General features: G+C 45.6%; 1 protein-coding gene across 3 annotated transcripts in view; it reads left to right on the forward strand.

The window, feature by feature from the left end:
• SIN3A (SIN3 transcription regulator family member A) overlaps window positions 1-23,983 on the forward strand; it is a 146,866-nt gene that overhangs the window by 43,507 nt on the left and 79,376 nt on the right. For all 3 annotated transcript variants that reach the window (XM_068104292.2, XM_068104293.2, XM_078781485.1), the window contains exons 5-8: window positions 1,437-1,683; window positions 1,938-2,186; window positions 2,403-2,555; window positions 12,641-12,820. In XM_068104292.2, coding sequence (XP_067960393.1) covers window positions 1,437-1,683; window positions 1,938-2,186; window positions 2,403-2,555; window positions 12,641-12,820 — 829 coding nt within the window. The remainder of the gene's footprint in view (window positions 1-1,436; window positions 1,684-1,937; window positions 2,187-2,402; window positions 2,556-12,640; window positions 12,821-23,983) is intronic.

The following is a 23,983-nucleotide window of genomic DNA, read 5'->3' on the forward strand; positions in this document are numbered from 1 at the left end:
GACTGCCTCCTGTAGAATTTTAAAATTATATTGATGACGTCTGTCACGTGCTACAGGTGTGATCTTGGAAAAACCGAAAAACGTTGCACCTTTCTATCTCCAAAACCGCTCTATGGAAAAAATTTTTTTATTGGAACATGGTGTGTTGTAAAGTACTTCCCATGGGGAATAAGATATGTTGATGATGGTCATCGGTACCTTCATTATGACGTCATAATTAGACAAGTACGCTTGATCCGATCTGTATGATTTTTTTTTTTCCTCTGCAACTGTTGGTCCGATGGACACAATATTTTCATCACAAGCACCTCCATAGAAGTATTCGATGAATACCATGTAGTTGTAAATTTATCTCCTGTAGTTGACTGGTTGTATATATTTTATGGGCAGTTTTGCATGCTTGACAGTGAAATAGCAACATCACATCCAATTACCTCTGCTACCGAAGGTGGATGGAGGGTATGTTTTCACCCCTGTCTGTTTCTTTGTTTGTTCGTCTGTTTGTGAACAAGATCTCTCAAAAAGTTGTGGACAGATTCGGACGAAATTTGGCAGAGAGGTAGTGCACGTGACATGGACGAAATTATAAGATTTTGGTGAATATCCGGATGAGGATCCGGCTACTAGAATTTTTGAAGTGATTTTTCACCATTGGGAGATATTTCCAAAAACGATACATAGCAGGATATCTCAAAAAGTTGTGGACGGATTTGGACGAAACTTGGTGGACTTGTTGGATGTGTGACGAGGACGATTCGATTCGATTTTGTGAAGATCTGAATATGGATGCGGATATGACTATTATTAAATTTTTTAAGTGATTCTTCACCATTGGGAGATAGGGCCAAAAACTATACATTGGGGGATATCTCAAAAAGTAATGGATGGATTTGGACGACATTTGTTGGACAGGTTGTGTGTGTGACGAGGAAGAATCAATTCGATTTTGGTGAAGATCTGAATATGGATTCGGATATGACAATTATTATTTTTTTTTTTTAAGTGATTTTTCACCATTGAGTGATATGGCCAACCAGGCGGCGGTATGCTCTCTACTGAGTGCCGTTCTCGTTAAATCTGTAATTATTTGCTTTCTTTGATTTGCTGTTTGCATTTGCCTATTTGGAAGAAGTCGTAGGGATGGGAAGAGGAAGGGGTGCGGTGTTGATTCGTACAGACACACATTCCTCCTCGGTGTTGAACATCCTACATAACAATTTTCATGCGTGTAAATTTGGCTGGATATTGACATTTTAATCTTTCCTTGAAATCAAGTGGAAAGAAATACCATCCTGCTTGTCACATTTGAACATGTGATCGCTACCTGTTTTATGGTTTTCCTTCTTCAGTGTGGCATGCTGGTTAATAAACCAACTCTTGAATACGGCAATAATGCATGGATGTACGGCATGTGACTCTTTTGTATCATTTTGCAGTATTGACACCCCGGGCGTCATCAGCCGCGTCTCAAACTTGTTCAAAGGACATCCTGACTTGATCATGGGTTTCAACACCTTCTTGCCTCCTGGTTACAAGATCGAGGTCCAGACAAATGATCTGATCAGTGTTACCACACCGACGCAAGCCGCACAACCCATGGGGCATGCAACAATTCAGCCTCAGAATCTTAACTTGCAACACGTGCAGCTTTCGCCCACACAACCCCCTGTCAAGCCAAGCAAGGTAGCCCCCAATAATATAGTAATCTTTGTAGATACCTGATCTTTCTCCTTCGAGCCTGAATGGACTCCCAAAGTTGGGTTGTAAATAGTAACAATTGGATGCTACCAAGCTATAACCTGAGTTAAGCAGCGGAAATGTTTCTTTTTAGTTGTTTGGTGTACTTCTCTGGTGCTCTTTCTGCTTAAATGTTTCAAATCGATTATACGAATGGAAATTCGCATCGATTGTTAAGTGCACCTTGCCTGTATTTGTAGCCCCTTCCCAGCTCTCCACATCCATCTGGACAACCACCTTCTCTGCCAGGCTTTCCTACCCAGCATACTGTCCCCTCAAACACCAGTCACACATCTCCCACCACTCAGCACACCGTACAACCTCAGCTGCACAACACTCAACCCGTCGAGTTCAACCACGCTATCAACTATGTAAACAAGATAAAGAACCGCTTCCAGAACCAGCCTGAGATCTACAAGTCTTTTTTGGAAATTTTACACACCTACCAGGTGTGTACACTGCACACGTATTGTTTTGTTTCTTCCCCGACTGTGCTTAGATGTGAATCATTTTCCATACTTGCACATCAGTCAGTTGTACCAAAGCAAACGACAATGCTGGCCATGATCTCAAGGAATCAAGTTCTCTGTTTTTTGGAGATAAAATGAAAAGCTTGAATGATAGAACAGTGTTGCATCTTCACAACCTATGCTCCTTTTTTCTAGAAGGAGCAGCGGAACATGAAGGAGTCGCAGGGAAACTACACACCTAAGCTGACTGAACAGGAGGTCTATGCAGAGGTTGCTCGACTATTCAAGAACCAGGAAGATCTTCTCGCAGAGTTCGGCCAGTTCCTCCCCGATGCAAATGGATCGCATGTGAGTATATTTTTAGTGACCGACTCCATTAATGGTTTCGTTATGATTATATGCTGGTTCTTGTTCTTCATTTTGAACCTGATTAGTGGTGTAAATTTTAACATTTTTTTTTGAAAATGAGATGGATGGATTAGTGCGTTTTGAAGGTTTGTTCAATCAAAGTACATCTTGCTACTGCCTTTTGTTGATGTGAAAGATTTTGAATCCAAATTTGGAACACTCGGGCATTATGGTGTATCACCACTCTCTCCCTCCCAATCATCTCAGCCGATTGAAAAGGTTTCATTTCTTTTTTTCTTTTTTTCAGCATTTGCAAATATATTGTGTCCATTCTTTGGCTTCTGCCCTAGGAAATACAAATATTAATATGCAGCAACTTATGCCCTCTACTTATGAGAAAAGCAAGTCTATTCGTAGCAGGTTGAGTTGTTTACAGTGTCTAAGGCTCTTGAAAGAGCTGTCACGTCTAATGGAGACATGTTCTGTTGGCTGAGTAAGGTGTAGTGTAAATAAAGGGCTTGTGTTTGAAAAGTTTAAGTTTGTGTTTAAAATTTTTAAATCAAATTAGCATAATTGACTCACTGTCTTATGAGTCAAAATGATCCAATGACAAATTTGGAAACGACAGGGGTTTTTTTAAACTTCATGCAACCCTCATGATTTGCTCTCTTTATATGCTAACAAAGTAATGCCGGGTTCCTACTCTTACCCCTTCCCCTCCCTCCTTCGCCCCCCTCCCTCCAAATTCCCACCCCATCCCTTCCCCTCCCTAAGGACTCCCACAAATAAAGTTATTTTACACCATGTAACGGAAAATAAGTATTCAATTAAAGTCAATGATGTCATACACAGCGACACGTTTTAGAAAATTACTATACACTATTATTAATGATTTTTCACATTAGTTGACGTACCTCCAACAGAGCCAATCGGCAGTTATATTCTGCAACGGAATTGAAATGTGGGTCATAATAGTGGAAAGAGGTGTTCATTAAAGTCAATGACATCTGCAACAACACCCTTTATACCTTTTTTTTTTTTTCTTCTTCTTTTTTTTTCTCAACAAGAACAGCAGGTGGTGAAGTATCAATATCATACCAAAGTCTTTCTGCCTGCCTACTGTTCTTGTAGACTGAGAAGAAGGCCTATTTGGCCGAAAGCTTATCGGAAATAAAAGATCGTCTTGAAGCTATGTCCGCAACTTACTTAATTTCTTCCGATTGGTGTTGGGCTAGCGGCTAGGGTGCCAGCTTAGGATCCTAGGATCCTGGGTTCGAATCCCGGTCGATCGCTGAATTAACGCCAGGGGGGTTGACTCAGCCTGTCATCCTTCCGACGTCGGCAAATTGAGTACCAGTTCACTGGTAATTCCCTGTTTGTCGTAAAAAGGCGACAAAAAGGGTTGGCGGCAGGAAGGGCATCCGGCCGTAAAACATTGCTTCAAAAAAGGGGACCAACAAAAACAACAACGACCATGGTGCCCGAAAAAAGGCCAACCCCCGCATTGCGGGGGAAAATGGCCTCTAAAAGGTTTTTTTTTTTTGTTTTTTTAAATGTATATGTACTAGTGAGGTACCTGTAGTCTAGGACCTGACTAACATATGTATGCAAATAATTTAGGAGAGGATAACTCAACTGTTATAGGCTAATATCACCCCCAGGAACAACCTGGGATGTGTGCCAAAATCTCTATCCGGGGCGAAAAGCCCGAAAATGACCACGCCCTTTTAAAAATGACCACGCCCTTTTTCATAGGAAGTGCTATTTCCGACATAGCTCGATCTTCTATACCGTTGGAGCTACAGATTTTCTGTGGTGCTTAAAATGTTCAGAATAGCCATGTTTAGGAGGTCATATATTTCCAAATAGGTTTTCTACGAGAAAATGACTAAAAAGCCCGAAAATACAGCCATTTTTAACACGATTTCATACTAATATTAAGCATATTCATGATATACAAAGGCCACTATGAGCCTCCATACATTTTATGATTTTGAGCTCCCTGATTGGCTGATAGTTTCAGTCTATAATTATACCACAATTGGGGTCACCAGGAAGAAGGAGGCAGTAGCTCTGTGGGGAATCATCAAGCATAAAAAAGACCAGTACGTTGACCTCCTGAAGATGAAGGATGATGTCGAAGGAGAACTCTCACTTCACCACGACTTCAACCCAAGTACTGCAACTAAGATAGTTGGGATGGTGCAAGACATAGAGGATTATCTCCTGAAGGTATGTAGTCCTCTACAAGACCAGGTAGCGCTGAAGAATATTCTCACTGGAGAAATTGTGACCAACGTAATCGTAGACAAGTTGTTGTGCTGTATCAAGGAGGGCAGCGCTGCTTGTGCTAAATTTATCGATGATCGACTCAGAAATAGGTCGATATCGATACACTCAACTATTAGCAAAATCAAGTTTACATCCCCTAAGACCACCTTAACTCAGGTACTATTGTGGTGTTCAAAGTTGTATTGTTGGCTGTTGGGCAAATTCCCTGCTGATCTTTGAAACATTAAGCTCTCTCTCGGTACTGCTGCCTACTAAAGTAATAAGTTGTTTTTTTGTTTTTTTTCATTTTAAGTTAACATTCCATTGATATATAATAGTATGATTGAAAATACAATTTCTTTACAATAATCAAATGCTCGCTTTCTTTACTATAAAAAAAAAAAACCACCTTTCGAGGCCATTTTTCCCCGCAAAGCGGGGGTTGGCCTTTTTCGGGAACCGTGGTTGTTGTTGTTTTTCGGTCCCCTTTTTGAAGCAATGTTTTACGGCCGGATGCCCTTCCTGACGCCAACCCTTTTTGCCGCCTTTAACGACAAGCAGGGAATTACCAGTGAACTGGTACTCAAATTTGCCGACCTCGGAAGGATGACAGGCTGAGTCAACCCCCCTGGCGTTAATTCAGCAATCGACCGGGATTCGAACCCAGGATCCTTGGATCCTAAGCCGGCACCCTAGCCGCTAGCCCAACACCAGAGTTTCTTTACTATGATATGGCAATTCCAGTATGTAGGTAGTTGTATGGTAATAAGTTGACCTAACGCTTTTTAGTCATTTTCTCGTAGAAAACCCATTTGGAAATATATGACCTCCTAAACATGGCCATTCTGAACATTTTAAGCACCTCAGAAAATCTGTAGCTCCAACGGTATAGAAGATAGAGCTATGTCGGAAATAGCACTTCCTATGAAAAAGGGCGTGGTCATTTTTAAAAGGGCGTGGTCATTTTCGGGCTTTTCGCCCCGGATAGAGATTTTGGCACACATCCCAGGTTGTTCCTGGGGGTGATATTAGCCTATAACAGTTGAGTTATCCTCTCCTAAATTATTTGCATACATATGTTAGTCAGGTCCTGGACTACTGTGCTAAGCACGGGTGGGAAGCCTAAAGCAAACAATGTGGAAACGGTGAATGATAAACCATGGAACCAATAAATGCCACATTCCTTTGCCACCTTCAGTCGAACGTCAGACATGGACAGCCGGTTCGTGAATGACTTGCACAAAAAATGTACCCTGTTCTATCCCCAGTCAATTGCGAATCTGCATATGGCAAATCCGCGAATGTCACAGTTAGAAATTAGAAACCCTCACGTCATTTCCTCATTCATATTTAAAACTCTATATCTCTTCTTTTTTTTTTATTCCAAATATCATCATTCCAATCATACATTATTACCATAACAAAATACGATGTTGAATCATGATTGTATTGACATATTACATCACACCAACCCATTAAAACGTCATCTGTTCACTTCTGGATTCGGGAGCAGGTCTGTATCGAGTCGATTTCAAAATCACAATTTTATTGAGGAACTTATTAAAGCTCCTACTTCCCTTACAACATCCACTAAGACCCCAGAAGGCTTCTTGGGGTTAGCCCCAAAACTGAGGGAGTAGTTTGGGGACAGACAGACAGACAGACATACAGACACTCTTGTTTTATTATATACAAGCAACAGTACCCGGCGGTGCCGCGTAACAGAGTCGCTTCCTGACGGGAATATGAAAAGAGGGGGAAGGAGAGGAGGGAGAGGAAGGGAGGGGAGGAGAGAGGGGAAGGGGTAAGGGAGGGGAGGATTAGTATATCACACAAAAATGTTAATCACTAAGAAAATGGGTATGTAAAAACAAAAGGGGAGGTCTGTCTACTATAGCGCCATGGCTTGTAAAAGCAGCCGGAATAGCGTTCACAAAGTCATGATTAATCATATTCAAAAAGGGTGTTATAACACAACTGAACTTCCCCGGTCTTGTGACGAATTAATTTAGTACACAGGTATTTCTCACTTCATTTGTCGAGCCCTCGCCAAGCGGCTTAAGCACTCCAGCAAGTGCTCCAACGAAATGGGTGATAAGGAACGGCTGGCTTGGCAAGCGATAGCAAGCTGATTGCTTCTGGTTGAAATGGCCAAGGAATTTTAAAAACAGATCGCAGGTACAATGGAGTGACACACTATCCTATGCATCCGTATGAATCAAGTTAAAAATTAAGTTAAATAAAAAACTAACCCCACAAGGAGAATGACAGCCTCACTTAAATAAATGAATATATTTACTTGGTTACAAAAATTGCAAGATATGGTAAATTTTTATGGTATGCTTCAATTATGAAATGATAATCGATCGTGTTTCCAAGGCAAGGCACGTTTGAATAGGTCGAAACAAAATGGTGGCTTTAGCTTAAGCTTAAGCTTAACAATAAGCATATTAAGGCTTTTTCGGGTTTTTTCTTATGAGCACCTTGTTAATAATCTTCAAAAAGGGTGTAATAAAACACCCACTTTTCAACATTGCAATCTGTTGGAGGTCCAGGTGTTCGCATGCAAAGTTTGGGGCCGCTAGGTTTCATGGCTTTGGAGTTATGGAGGAGACAGACAGACAGACAGATGGACGGACACTGCCTTTTATTACTATTATTTTATATATCTATCTATAATTCCAGTAATCTCTGTGTGTGTGTGTGTTTGTCTGTGACCGCTGTTTCTCGACAACCACGGGTCCGATATACTTTAAACTTGCCAGGTATATTGCTGGGGACCCGAGGATGTGCCTTTTCAAGGTTTCATATTAATCGGACAAGTAGTTACCGAGCTATGGCGATTTCTTTACCAAACTCCGCAAGCCGTTCGCTTTGGACCAAACCATTTCATGTAAATAGAGGGGGGGGATTGTCACCGTACTCGCAAGCCGTTCGCTTTGGACCAAACCATTTCATGTAAATAGAGGGGGGGGATTGTCACCGTACTCGCAAGCCGTTCGCTTTGGACCAAACCATTTCATGTAAATAGAGGGGGGGGGGGGGGGGATTGTCACCGTACTCGCAAGCCGTTCGCTTTGGCTTTGCGAATGGACCAAACCATTTCATGTAAATAGAGGGGGGGGATATAATTTTAGATATATATATAGTACGGGCATGCCCTAGTATATATAATAATAATAATAATATAATAATTCATTTATTTTGTATAGCGCTTTTCAAGAAGCCCAAAGGCGCTTTGACAGAGTGCAAAACATAATGCATAACAATACATGAAAACAACAATTGCAAAAAGACAAGAATCAATAGGGAAATATTTAAAGCAAAAGGAGGGAGAAGGAGAAGAGATAGTCAGGGGTTAAATGCTGTGGGTTGAATGTTGAATGCAGTGTTGAGCAGGTGGGTCTTGAGTGATGTTTTGAATGTGGTGAGTGAGGAGGAGTCTCTGATGGTGTGAGGTAGTGAGTTCCAGATGGTGGGAGCAGCGATGGAGAAGGCCCTATCCCCCCAGGATCTGAATTTGGTCCGGATGGGGGGGGGGGGGGGGTCAGGAGGTTGGTACCAGCAGAGCGGAGGTTGCGGTTGGGAGTGTGTCTGGAGAGGAGGTCAGCCAGGTAGGATGGGGCCAGGTTATGGAGGGCTTTGTAGGTCAAGAGGAGGATTTTGTACTGGATTGTCTGGGAAATGGGGAGCCAGTGAAGCTTGTAAAGGACGGGGGTGATGTGGTCACGGGTCTGGGAATGGGTGAGTAGACGGGCAGCGGAGTTCTGAATGTATTGGAGTTTATTGGTGATTGTTGAGGGTGAACCATAGAGGAGGCGATGAAGGCGTGGATGAGGGTTTCTGCAGCCATGGAGGAGAGGGATGGACAGAGACGGGCGATGTTTTTCAGGTGAAAGAAGGCTGTCTTTGTGATCTGTTTAGTGTATTTGTCGAAGGAGAGGGTTTGGTCAAAGATGATGCCAAGATTCCGGATGTGAGGGGAGGTGGATACTGGGATACCGTCGATGTTGAGGGCAAAGTTATTGGTGGATTTTATGAGCGTTTTTGGGCCAATGATGATTATTTCAGATTTATCATAGTTAAGTTTGAGGAAGTTAATTTGAAGCCAGGATTTTATTTCAGTGATGCAGTTTGTCAGGATAGAGTGGGTGGCGGTGGAGATGGACTTGGTGGAGATGAAAAGCTGGATGTCATCGGCGAAGCAGTGGAATTGGAGACCATGACGGCGGATTAAGTGACCGAGGGGGGACAGGTAAAGGATGAAGAGGAGGAGGCTAAGAACTGAACCTTGGGGGACACCTTGGGGGAGGGGAGCATTGGGGGATTTGCAGTTATTGATGGAGATGAACTGGTGTCTGTCAGAGAGGTATGATTTAATCCAAGAGAGGGCAGTGCCAGTCACGTTAAAGGTGGTTTCAAGTCGGGTGAGGAGGATGGTGTGATCGATGGTGTCAAAGGCGGCGCTGAGGTCGAGGAGGATGAGAATGTTGAGGTTGCCAGCGTCAGAGGAGAGGAGAAGGTCGTTGGTGATTTTGAGGAGAGCAGTTTCAGTACTGTGGTTGGAGCGGAATCCGGATTGGAATGTTTCATACAGGTTATTGGCAGAGAGGTGATGTTTGAGTTGAGCGGCTACAGCGCGTTCCAAAACTTTCGACAGAAAGGGTAGGTTGGAGATGGGTCTGAAGTTGTTTAGGGTGTCAGGGTTTAGTCCAGGTTTTTTCAGAATGGGGGTAACAGCAGCAATTTTGAGGGATGGTGGGACGATGCCTGTAGACAGGGAGGAGTTTATTGTTGCAATGATAAGTGGAGAGAGAGCAGGAAGGGAGGCCTTGAGAAAGCTGGAGGGGATGGGGTCAACAGTGCAGGTGGCAGTTTTCATTCCTATGAGGAGGTCAGTTAGGGAGAATTGAGACGGGATGGCAGGATAAGGGGGGGCAGGTGGTTTGAGGGGGAGCGGGTGCGGCGGTGGTCAAGCTGTTGTAGATGTTTTCAACTTTGCGTTGGAAGAATGAAAGGAAGGAGATGCAGTTGTCTACTGTGAATGACTGGGTGGTGGTGTTCAGGGGGCTGAGGAGTTTGTTTATTGAAGAGAAGAGTGCTTTTGGGTTTCCGGAGCCAGAGTGGATAATTTGAGAGTAGTAGGTGGAGCGGGCGCGGGAGAGGGCATCTTTGTTGTGTTGTAGGTGGTCCTTGTAGGCTTGGGAGTGAATTGTGAGACCTGTTTTATTGCGGAGTCTTTCAAGTTGGCGAGCACGAGTTTTCATCAGGCGGAGTTCAGGGGTAAACCAGGGAGCAGAATGGGTGAAAGAAACTGTTTTGGTTTTTATAGGCACAAGTTGATCAAGGCAGGAGGAGAGAGTGGTTGTAGTAGTCAGTGAGATCAGAAGGGTTGTGGAGGTCAACGAAGGGAGAAGTGGACATTTTTTCAGAGAGGGTGGATGAGAATGAGGTAGGTGAAACAGCGTTTAGCTTACGGAAGTTGATAGTGCGATAATGCCTTGGTGTTGGGGCGGGGATGTTGATGGTCATAGTGATGGCTAAGTGGTCAGAGAGGGTGAGGTCGGAGCCAGAGAGATGGTGCAAGATTAATCCAGTAGAGCAGACAAGGTCCAAAATGTGACCACGGTTTTGGGTAGGAAAGTTGACATGTTGAGTGAGGTTAAAGCAGGTGAGTAAATCAGTGAGGTCAGTGGTTATCGTGGAGTCTGTGGAGTCCATGTGGATATTGAAATCACCAAGGAGGAGGATTGAGGGGGAGAGGGAACATAGCTGGGTCAGAAAGTAGGAGAAGTCAGACAGGAATGATGGGTGTGGTTTGGGAGGGCGGTAGACAACAGCCATTACTGACTGTGTGTGACCAGAGAGTTTAAAAGCCAGGTGTTCAAATGATGGAGCAGATGCGATGGAGATGAGGCTGGTCCTGATGTCTTGTCGGTGAATAACGGCAATTCCACCACCTCGGCCCTCCGAGCGTGGTTTATTGATGTATGAATATCCATTGGGTGTGGTGAGGTTGAGTGCGAAGTAGTCCAGAGGTTGTTGCCAGGTTTCAGTGAGACAGAGAAAGTCCAGTTTATTTTCCAGGATGTAGTCGTTGAGGATGAGGGATTTGTTGTTGAGGGACCGGGTATTGAACAGGGTGAGCTTGATGTTGTTTTGTACGGCGGGGATGAACTCAGGTGATTTGGCCAGGGTTCGCAGACAGGAGGTGCGATTGTGTGCGTTGCTGTGACCACCAGGTGTGCTGGGCTCCAAAACATTGCGCTCCAAAATGCCTTGGTAATCTCCTGATGTCATGAACCATTCCTCGGTGCTTTATGAAGTGTGTTTGGGTCATTGTCCTGCTGTCAGACCTTCGACGGAGACCCAGCTTTCTGACACTGGGTTGAACATTACGCTCCAAAATGCCTTGGTAATCTCCTGATGTCATGATGCCATGCACACATTCAAGGCATCCAGTGCCAGAGGCAGCACAGCAACCCCAAAACGTCACTGAACCTCCTCCATGTTTGACTGTAGGGAAGGTGTTCTTTTCTTTAAAGGCTTCATTTTGTTTTATGTAAACATAGAGATGATGTGCTTTACAAAAAAGCTCTAATTTGGTCTCATCTGTCCACAGGACATTTACCCAGAAGGATTTTGGCTTGTTTAGGTGTGTTTTGGCAAACTCCAGTCGGGCTTTCTTATGTCTCCCTCTCAGCAGTGGGGCCTCCTGGGTCTCCTACCATATAATCCCCACCTTTCATTGAGTTGGTGACAGATGGTGCGAGTTTAAATTGTTGTATCTTGTATCTGAAGATCAGCTTGAATATGTTTGGCAGTTGATCTCGAGATACTTTCTCCACCATTCAAACAATCCTCGCTGCAATCTTCGATCAAGTTTTCTCTTGCGGCCACGTCCAAGGAGGTTGGCTACAGTGCCATGGGCCTTAAACTTCCTCATAACATTGCGTACGGTGGATACAGGAACATCAATGTCTCTGGAGTTGGACTTGTAGCCTTGAGATTGTCCATGCTTGGCTACAATCTTGTATCTGACCTCCTCAAACAATTCTCTGGTTTTCTTGCTTTTCTCCATGCTCATTGCAGAACACAGTTACACAAAACAGCAGAATGACTCATTTTCTCCAATCAAACTGGTTGAATGAGTGATTTTTATATTGCAGGCACCTGCAACTCACCACAGGTGAGTTCAAATCCAAAGTAAAGGAGAATCATCTAATTGAAATCTAATTATTTCTCACAACTTCTAAAAGGTGCCAATAATATTGTCCGGACCATTTTAGGATTTCTGTGTGGAACAAGCTAAGATTTAGTATTGTTTTCAGCTTTTTTGCTTTGTTCCACTGAAAACCAAAGAAATACATATGTGGATAGCAAAATATTTTTTTAATTTTAACAATTTTCTGGAAGATATGGTGCATTATTTCAAAAAGTGCAAGGGTGCCAATATTTTTGGCCATGTGTGTGCGTGCGTGCGTGCGTGCGTATACAGTCACGTGAAAAAGTAAGTACACCCCATGTAAAGTTTTGAGTTTTTCAACATATTTCAACATACAGCTATTTGATCTTGTACATCTATTTGATCACGCAATATATTTGGTGTACCGGAAAGCAATGTCGTTTTACACAGCCTAAAAAACGACTTTACCTTCCGGTACACCTAATATTTTATTTTATTCCGTTTCTCAGATGGTTTAATCTTCCTTGTTTTTGCAATATTTCATCTCATCTCTGTTCTGTACTACCCTTATTATTTGCTCATTTATATTATTGTTCAAAGCAACATTTCGATATCGATTATGTTTCAGTTGTTGGTGAAGACCTGTGAGAAGGTCGATTCGGTGCACAATGACCATGGTGCAACTGTGAAGAAACCCCTGATTGGCAGCAACACTAATAGCTGCAGCAGTAGCAACAGCAAGAGGTTGAACCAGAACGGAGGTCCAATTCGACGCATGTCTGGTCCGGGGTCCACCCCTCCGATAAAGGTAGCTTTTCTCGCTGTATGTCTGCCTATCAAAAGAAATGGTGTGTCATACTATGTATGATCTGCAGGTTCATAAAGGGGTTGTTACGGCTTCATTGGTTTTGGCATGATTTTGATGATGTTTGATGGTATATTGTCATTCAAATGCTTTCGCATGGCTGACGCTCCTTCATATAGCAAGGAACCTCATATTTTTGTAACGACCCATACAAACGTCTCCGTGTTTTCGTCATCAGAAAAGCATGTTATGATTTTGGTGAATTGAGGTGCTATTCCGATATGCTCATTCGTTTCTTATTTCATTCATTCCCCTGCATCATGACCACAGTTATGTGAATTACTCCCATGGTGGTTTTTAAGAGGTATCTTTGTCGATGTTAGCTGCGTACAAAAGCTTGCTAGTGCGTTTCCTTGATCAGATTTTTATTTTCATGATCTGATCACAGATTACCCTCGAGTCCCAAGCCAGCACCCTAAAACTTTTGCAGTTTCACCCATGCTTTAGATGCTTTAGACTTGTTCTTCACAATGATGTCATTGTACTACTTATCTGGTGAGCTTTTCAAATCGTGCCCACAACCATATTGCATATTGATGCCCATTTTCTTCAAACTGAACAAAGGTGTGTTCAAAAGTGTCGGTAATGGTTGCAATCTGTTCAACATTTTTGACAAGGTTGCACACTTGCACTGCTCGTTTCCTGTTGTACTGCTACATTGTGCAAATTGGTTACAATATGTTTTGGATGAGCCAAAAGTGTCGACTCAGTATATTTTGGGCCTCTTGACCAAGTTCTCTGAAACCAATATCCTTTTGTGAGTGTCACTTGCAGGTGGATGTTTAAATGAAGGTATATATCGCACAATATTGCAAATGAAGGTATATATTGAATGGAGAAGGTGGATCAGACTCGGCAACGGTTGCGAGAGTGAGATGTGCATGGAAGAAGTTTCGGGAACTGAGTGGCGTGCTGACGAGGAGGGGAGTGTCGTTAAAGCTGAAGGGAAAGGTGTATGCTGCATGTGTGAGAAGTGTTATGATTTATGGGAGCGAGACATGGGTCATGAATGTAGAGCAGCAACGAAGGCTGGAAAGGGTGGAAATGCGAATGGTTCGGTGGATGTGCTGAGTATTGTTGAGAGAGAGAGGAAGACAAATGATGAATTGCGAAAGATGATGGGAATAGAGCCTGTGATTGATGCTGTGAAGAGGAACAGGTTGAGATGGTTTGGTCATGTGTTGAGGAAGGATGAAAGTGACTGGTTGAGAAGAGTGATGGAAATGAATGTAGAAGGACGTAGAGGACGGGGAAGACCGAGAAAGACTTGGTGAAAGATGGTGGAAGACGAAATGCGGGCAAGGCGGTTAGCAAGGAGAGATGCAGAAAATAGGGCAAAATGGAGAAGATTGTCATGGGGACCGCAAGGCTAACCCCCGCTCCAGTAGGGAAAATGGCCTTAAAATGCATGTTGTTGTTGTGTATATATAGCACAATATGTTATGCATTCACAACTTTTTGTTTGAAACTGTACCGGTATTCTAAATTTATATATATATATACATATATATATATATATATATATATATATATATATATATATATATATATATATATATATATATTGCATTCAGAAAGTATTCAGACCCCTTCACTTTTTTAACATTTTGTTATGTTGCAGCCTCATGCTGAAATCGTTTAAATTCATTTTTTCCCTCATCAATCTACACTCAATGCCCCATAATGACAAAGAGAAAACAGGATTTTAGAAAGTTTTGCAAATTTATTAAAAATAAAAAACTGAAATATCACATTGACATAAGTATTCATACCCTTTGCTCTGACACTTGAAATTTAGCTCAGGTGCCTCCCATTTCTCTTGATCATCTTTGAGATGTTTCTACACCTTGATTGGAGTCCACCTGTGGTAAATTCAATTGATTGGACATAATTTGGAAAGGCACACACCTGTCTATTGTTACGTGTTCCTCCCCGACCTGGTCTTGTTATACCTCCGAACCCCGAGAGGAGCCACGGCAGAAAATATATATTATTCCGTGTCAAACTCAATATTGAAACCACACCAATGATTATCCACAAACCAAATAATGTATTAAAAAGCACACAGGAAGAACCATACAACAATGATAGCAATCAACCATATAATCAATCTTAAGATGGTACCATCTTATCTAGTAACTTAACTCAAACTCACGGCACTCCCAGGGAATGGAACCGAGCACTCCTCAATGTCTCTAACTCTCCAAGGCAAAGTTGATTCGCTCCAGCGATCTTTGGAACAATGTCCGATCAAGATCAATCGAGGTGTAGGCGGTCGAAGCGACACAGAAGTCACGTGGTCCAACACCCAGCAAACTCGCGGTAGAATGGAAAATCTCCAAAGACGCGCGCCGACGTACACGTTCGCCGCTCAATCAGCGAACCGCCGTGTAATCTTCAAACGCCGCTTTAGTGCACAGCCCTCCCCGGCAGACCACCGGAGGGTAAGACCACCTGACGTGACAAAAACCTTTTCCGATGAACGCAGCGCGCGGGGCAAAATGGCGGACGGCTCTCACTCGAGCCGGAGCCTCTAGGCAAGGATTCTCCGGAACCTCAATGCCGATACCTGACTACGCAGGTTCCTCAATACTCCGGCGATAACACCTATCGCACGAACTTCCTTTCAAGGTCTCAAAGTTCACTCGCGACGTTCGCTCGACCACGCCCGTAACGGAGCTTCGACACGCGTCTTCCCCGACCTTTGCCTCCCAACCTCTTCCTCTTCGCTCGACGTCTTCCGGTCCACGATCCGATTTCCTGTCTCATTTTTACCATGAGCGCTTTTAACCTTTTAACCACAATAACCATTTCCTTTAAACCCCAACAATAATAATACTACATAGAACCAGAAGGGTTTCAAGTGGATGAAAACCACCACAGCGGAAGGGACGAATACGTAACACTATATAAGGTCTCACAGCTGACAATGCAAATCAGAGCAAAAACCAAGCCATAAGGTCGCAGGAACTGCCTGCAGAGCTCAGAGACATGATTGTGTCAAGGCACAGATTTGGGGAAGCCTACAAAAAAAATTCTGCTGCATTGAAGGTTCCCAAGAGCACAGTGGCCTCCATAATTCTTCAATGGAAGAAGTTTGGAACAACCAGGACTCTTCCTAGAGCTGGCCGCCCGGCCAAACTGAGAAATCGGGGGAGAAGGGCCTTGGTAAGAGAGGTGACCAAGAACCCGATGGTCACTGGCTGAGCTCCAGAGATCCTGTGTGGAGATGGTTTCTCACAGTCTGAGAGTCCTTTCGGTGCTTTTTTGCGAACTCCAAGCGGACTTTCATGTGTCTTTCACTGAGGAGAGGCTTCCGTCTGGCCACTCTGCCAGAAAGCCCAGATCGGTGGAGTGTTGCAGTGATGGTTGTCCTTCTCGAAGTTTCTCCCATCTCCACCCAAGATATCTGGAGCTCAGCCAGAGTGACCATTGGGTTCTTGGTCACCTCTCTTACCAAGGCCCTTCTCCCCCGATTGCTCAGTTTGGCCGGGCGGCCAGCTCTAGGAAGAGTCCTGGTTGTTCCAAACTTCTTCCATTTAAGAATTATGGAGGCCACTGTGCTCTTGAGAACCTTCAATGGAGCAGAATTTTTTTTGTAGGCTTCCCCAAATCTGTGCCTCGACACAATCCTGTCTCTGAGCTCTGCAGGCAGTTCCTTCGACCTCATGGCTTGGTTTTTGCTCTGATGTGCATTGTCAGCTGTGAGACCTTATATCGACAGGTGTGTGCCTTTCCAAATCATGTCCAATCAATTGAATTTACCACAGGTGTACTCCAATCAAGGTGTAGAAACATCTCAAAGATGATCAAGAGAAATGGGAGGCACCTGAGCTAAATTTCAAGTGTCATAGCAAAGGGTATGAATACTTATGTCAATGTGATATTTCAGTTTTTTATTTTTAATAAATTTGCAAAACTTTCTAAAATCCTGTTTTCTCTTTGTCATTATGGGGCACTAGCAGAAGTACCCGGCATTGCCGGGTGGGGGAGGGGAGGGGGGATGGGCGAAGGGGAGGGGAGGAGGAGGAAGGGGAGGAAGGGGAAGGGAGGAGAGGGAGGGGGGGAAGGCGTTGGAGGAGGGGGAATGGGGGGGGAAGGGGGGGAGGGGGGGAAAGAGGAGGGGAGGGAAGGGGGGGGGTGGGTGGGTAGGGGGGAGGGGGGAAGGGGAGGGGAAGGGAGGCAGGAGAGGAAGGGGGTTCATATATATGCTGGTGGGTGAATGTGGCATTCATCACGTTTTTGAGTTAAGTGTGTTGCCGATCAGGAAGAAGAAGAAGCCGTATCACCAAATTCGTACACTTCCGGAATTGTTTGATGTATTTGTATTCAAATGTCTGGTGATTGTTTTGTATTTATTTATGCGAATGTGTACTTGTATATAACTGTCATTAATTTAAAAAGACTTCGGCACTATCGAGCGATTATATATATTTTATAACTCCAAAAAAACCACCTTTTTTTTTTTAAGCCTAAAACACTCCCAGGCACTCACTGATGAACCTCTGAAAGTTTGATGAAGATCCGTTCAGCCATCTCTGAATAAAACGCGGACACAAAACACAGACATCTCGTGTTTATATATATACGTACTAGCAGAAGTACCCGGCATTGCCGGGCGGGGGAGGGGAACGGGAGGGGAGGGGAACGGGGGGAGAGCGAGCCCCTTGGTAAAGCGAGCGATTTTTTTTTTTTTCATAGCGTCATAGCGTTCATAGCGTCATAGTGTCATAGCGATTTTTTTTTTCATAGCGTTCATAGCGTCATAGCGTCATAGCAATTTTTTTTTTCATAGCGTCATAGCGTCATAGCGATTTTTTTTTTCATAGCGTCATAGCGTTCATAGCGTCATAGCGTTCATAGCGTCATCACGTGATCGCTCTGAGCGAATCAGCACCCACCTGCTCTGATTCCGTTGATTCCGTGCGCTGAAATGCGCTGAGGTAAATATGAATAAAGAATATGGATCGTCAAATATTTTGAGTTCGGCCATGTTCGTCCCAGGCGCAATGGCCATGTCTATGCCAAATATCAAGCACGTAAGCCTCTCCGTTTAGGAGTCTATCGGTAACATTACACACGCACGCATGCGCGCGCACACACACACACACACACACACACACACACACACACACACACACACACACACACACACACACAAACTGTGTTTTATACATATAGATTACCAGCTTGCTGGGATGAATGATCCCGGTGTGTACTCCGGTTTAGAATAGGTACACCGTATCCCTGCGCATCGTAAGAGGAGACCAAGGGTTGGCGTCAGGAAGGGCATCCGGCCATAAAAACATTGCCTCAAACAGGGAACCATGATTGTCATGGGGCCCGCAAGGCTAACCCCCGCTCTAGCGGGGAAAATGGCCTTAAAACGATCATTCATTCATTCATTCATTCATATTCATTATGGGGCATTGAGTGTAGATTGATGAGGGAAAAATTGAATTTAAACGATTTCAGCACAAGGCTGCAACATAAAATGTGAAAAAAAGTTAAGGGGTCTGAATGCACTGTATATATGTATGTATGTGTGTGTATATATATATATATATATATCTATATATATATATATATATATATATATATATATATATGTATATTGTTACAGACGCGGCTTAGATGTTATTTACCGAGCGGTTTGGTATGACCACGTCTGCACAAGTTACCCGATTATACCCGAACGTTGACTAATCGCGCTACGCTAGATCAATGAAGGAAAAGACACACGGCTGGGATTAAAATGACACGACACCAGGGATACGGTTCTCAAGACCTCCGGAGGAGATTATATTAAGGCGGAAGGTTAGATTACAACTACAAGAGGGACATCATAGAAAGACAGGCACTTAGACACACTTATATTAACCCCAACAGACGACAGATAAACGGGACAAAAGGCTGACTCACACGGGGATTGATGGCAAGGAAAGCGGGTATTCGATGGCCAGCACAAGGTGCACCTTGTGCTCAGGGACAGGATAGCGCGGCCCAAAAGATGCAGGAGGTCTCTCAGCGCTCGGAGGTGGCTCTCTTGTCTTCTCAAGGTTCAAGCTCGGGGCGCATCTGACGTCACGTCCGGTACGTGGCCGCGTATATCCGGCGGGGAGTGACACGCCCTCGGCTCGTTAGCTCCGCCCCAGATGGAATCGGCTCGTTGCTTCTCATTGGGTGCGTGCGGGGGGGTTACCGGCTCCACCCTTGACGAGGGGCTGACAAGGAGCCCCTTCGTGGTAACCCCGTCGGAGCGCATCGTCAATGGCGGCTAACCGAGCCGGTGTGAGGACGCACACTCCTCCGCGCAGCGCCGTTGTTGTAGTTGTTGTTGTAATTGTTGTTGTTGTTGTTGTTGTTGTTGTTGTTTTGGGGAAGAAGATGGGAGGAGGTATGGGAAGGTCCTAAACTCACTACTGGTGCCATATAATCACATTCTGGTGCAACGAAGAGTCAGAATTAATGGAAACGAGTCCTTAACTGACATAGACTAAGAATAACTAGCAAGATGTCCGAAAGTTGTCTACGTGTGATGCGGTGGACCTGGGCACGACATTTAATGGGGGAAAAAGGGGAAGGTCGGTTCTACAGAGTGTTGTTTACAGACAATGGGACTAGGGAATGGGGGATTGGGGATAGTTGGGGAGTATTGGGGAAATAGGGGAATATTTACAAGCGGATATGGAGGCCAAATTCCATATTCGCAACATTGCACCCTTCTCTACCCTCGGGGCGTCCCGACCCGATAAATTTTTACCTATTTTAGTGTGGCACTCAGATGTAGTTCCCTCTACTATTAACTCTACCCTGAGTGCGACAGTTTTACAGATATTCACAAATGAGTAAATATGTCCCCCTGCGACGTTGCACCCTTCTCCTCTCAGAAACACACCCACAGGATAACCGAATCCGGAAAGAATTCGCAAACTAAACATACAGCCGGTAGGGAGCATTATTTACAAGACTACGCTGCTATTTACACTACGATCCAGGACCTGTCTTTGGAGGGACACATGCAGATGTTATGCATAGAGAGAGCACGCATGCCAGCATCGATACACCAACCCACGAGTGCTCTGTGGCCTACGGCCTTTAATAACGTGCAGAGCACCCTTTTCCAGCACGAAAAGCACCACCCCCTCATGTACAGTCAGCACCATCCGGTGCACCAATAAAGTGTCTATAAATCATTGTGTGGTGTCGCAGCCGGCCGATGTTCTGCCGCTGGTCTTGCCTTCGTGTGGTGCACTTGGCCTTCTTACTTCTTTCAAAAATAAAGAAAGGCGCCAACCGCGTCCATTTCTTTATTGTGGCCGTCAGGGGCCAACTAAGAGTGGTTCACCTGTTTGGCATAGGTGCCACGTTGACCCATAGGTCCATCCACGGGTGGTGCTTGGCCGCAAAAGAGCTGCGGTCCATGGTGGGTGGCCACAAACATTGCGGTCCATATGGTGTATCGATCCAGGCAGCAAACAGCGAAAGTGCAGGCCCACAACTGCGAAGCCAGCACCTCTCTCTCCTCTCTCTCTACCCCAAAGCCAGATCCTCGGAGGTGGGAGACAAAAGAGCAGACAAGTGAGTAAGGTGGTAAGGGCGCAAAAGTGCACGCAATGCAAGGTAATGCACACTGGGGGCACATGGGAACCAGGTGAGACAGGTACGTTCCTACCGTACGCCCCCCCCCCCCACCAGGTAACCTACATGGCCCCTCCCTTACCCCTTACTGTATCCACAAAACACAACACTACCCATAAACATCTACTTTACAAATCAACAAACATCCCTACTGTCTTCCCCGTTCCTCCCATAAACCAAATTCGTCTTCTCTCCCTCCTAACCAATCAAATTTGCCATTTTCAACTCTCATCAAAATTTGCCATCTCCAACTGAACATCAAAATTTGCCATTACCAATTCATCATCAGTCCCTCCTAGGGAGGGAGAGATGGAATCACCCCAATGTCTCATCCACGTCGTGATGCGTCTAACCAATCCACAGCAATCTCATTTCCTGCAACAAAACAAAGAAAACACAGGTGTGGAGTCATCATCATCACCACAGGTAAGTGGCTGCGTATGGTGCGACAGGTTCATCAATCCTAACTATTTCCTAAATGACTTTAACAACTTTACATTACCCGGGGTCTTTCCCTGCCAAACCATTGGCCCTCTTACACTATGGGTAAAAACCAATTCCCATTGGCCAGACTGTGGTGCTTTCCAATTTGGGGTCTCACTCCCCCGATTCATCTCCCGGTGCCCTCGTACAATTTCTGGGCTGTGGCGTGTACCTCTCCCAGTGGGTCTACCCACCTGCACACCTCCACCACCGCAGTTGCCTCCGAGCTTACCTGCTCCTTACCCTAACCTAACTACCTGGGGAAGGCCCTCTGGCGCTCTCCCCACTCGGTGCCCTCTCTGGCACTGGGCTGCCCGATCCACACCCGGGATCCTCAGGCACCCACTCACAACTACCGGCTCCCAGAGCCCACCTGCGGCCTCACCTGGCCGACATCCTCACAGTGGTGGAGTGCCCAACCAACTACACACACTAACAGGCTACACGCCCAGCCATTTCCACAACACTAATGCACCCATCCACAACACCATTCTGCAACCGCACCACAAATGCCAATATCCAACCACAATTTACCTGTACCCTCTACCTAACACTTACACTACCCGCCCCGGGTACTCGTGAAAGGGGTCCACTCTTCCCCCATCCACACCTTCGCACCATGCACACCACTCCGTACCACTTACTCCAACTCTCTCCACACACCTGTACCTGCACACCTGTGCTCTCACACCTGGTGCCACCTGCACCCTTCTCTCCCCAAGCGCATTCGCGCTGATCCACAACACTCACTACTCACACACTACTCCACACACCTGTCCAGTTGCACACCTGTGCAATCACACCTGTTCCATCCTCACACAGCATCATCTCATCTAACTACTCCCCTCTGAAACTTGCGCTTCCCAGTCGTCCCTTTAAACTATTGCGCTCCCTCGTCATTATCATCCATACTAATCTACCTGCGTCCCCACTACAGGTATCAGTCACTAACTAATCTTAACGTCACCTAATGTCATCTTCTAGGGCCCTATCAATATAACCTAACCCACCCGGGCTAGTTTTCACTGCCATACACCCCATAAGCTATTGCTCCTTTGCCCCCACGTCTGTGAGGGATGGTGGATTTGCCATCCCACCACATCGGGGGTCTCTCACTATAAATTTTGCTTACCAAATTCCAACCAATCAAAAATTTGCCAATCACTACTCATCATCTGCCAATCACTACTGCCAATCCCTTGCCAATCAAATTTTGTTCTTCTCTAATTTTGGGTCCAAAACACTAACCTCATCACCCAGTCTACTTACTAATGCCTCTCGGTGCGCCAATTCCTGTCCAAAGCCCGGCTTCGTAAAGCCAAGCCATGAATGCGGGTTGTTCTGTGCCAGCGGCTGGATGCGTCCGGCATTCGGTGCAGGGACGGGGGCTTACCCGGGCCGAGATCCCACGCACCACCTCGGCGTGGAGCCATCCAATGTCCCGATCTCGACCTGCCGGACTGCCTCAACAAAAGGTGGTCGCCATGACGACCCTTTCTATCGGGCTGCCCGCTCCGCCTAGTGGAGCACGGACGCGGCCGTTCAAAGTGAGGCCCAGCACGCACCGAGGGCCCGATTCGGCTAAACGTCGACCTAACCTCTAACCTGGTTACCGTCGATGCTTCACCTGGGTTCTTACACCCCGCAGCCCGTTCCTTGCTCACACCTCCAGCCGTTTCTATGCTCCTCGTACCTTTCCTTACACACCCAGGTACTCTCATTCCACTCACAGACTTGGTCACACACCTGACCACCGAACACTTTGGCACACATTCGTTGGTAGCACACCTCACCAACACACCTCTTCGCGCCCCCTCCTCGGTCACCTCCTCTGTGACAATCACAGGTGTGCTCTCATTCGCACACCCAACCACGTGCCTCGCCACCAACTCCAGCGTGCATTCCCACTCACGCTCTACCATTCCAGGTGTGCATCCTTCCATCCCAGGTGTACATCCTCGCTCACCTGTCACAACCAACTCACTCTCCTTGTCACTCTCAATACTCTCACCTCCATTCTTGACAGCGTACTCACCCTTTCTCTTGACAGCGCACTCTTTCCTCATGCACCCGTCCGTTACACACCTTTCTCGCGCACACTCTCCCGTTACACCCTCTGTAACACTCACCACAGGTGGACACTCTTCCTTACTTCTGACAGCGCACTCTTTCCTCATGCACCTGTCCGTCACACACCTTTCTCGCGCACACTCTCCCGTTACACCCTCTGTAACACTCACCACAGGTGGACACTCTTCCTTACTTCTGACAGCGCACTCTTTCCTCATGCACCTGTCCGTCACACACCTTTCTCGCGCACACTCTTGCGCACACTCTCCCGTCACACCCTCTGTAACACTCACCACACCGCGCTTCCACATGCTCCCTCGCACACGCGCTACGACCGACTCACTCTCGCCAGCACACTCACTCCTTGGCACGCACTTTTTCCTCACACACCCCAGAGTCGGACTTTCTTGCACACCTCCTTTTTCGCACACCAGACCTGTCGCACACTTCACCAACGGCCTCTCACGAACACCCGGGTCCATCTTGACCCCCAAGCTTCTTAAATCCCCTGGCGCATCATACGCACGACCATATTGGTCACCACTTACACCGGGTCCTCTTCCTCTTCGCTTCTCCTCCATCACCTGCGAATCCCTCATCCGGTTAATGAGCACATCATCACGATCCAAACACAGACTTTGGACCAATTCTTTTACTTCCTCCTTTATCTCTTTCTTATCCTCTCTCCGTCGCTTCTTAATTTCGCTCATCCCTTCTTCCACTTCTTCTAATTTCTGCTTCACCTCTTTTATTCCCCGGTACGTCTCCTCTAGCTCGTCCTCCAAGGCTACCTTGACCGTTTCCATGTGCGTCCTCACCTGCCGGTCCGTCGTCTCCATTACCTCTATCACCTCGTCCAGCCTCGTTGTCAGTCCCTCACGTACCATCTGACATTCCCTCTTCGTCGCTACC

The sequence above is a fragment of the Myxine glutinosa genome, chromosome 7 (assembly GCF_964187855.1).
Source record: "Myxine glutinosa chromosome 7, kmMyxGlut1.1, whole genome shotgun sequence".
Classification (NCBI taxonomy): domain Eukaryota; kingdom Metazoa; phylum Chordata; class Myxini; order Myxiniformes; family Myxinidae; genus Myxine; species Myxine glutinosa.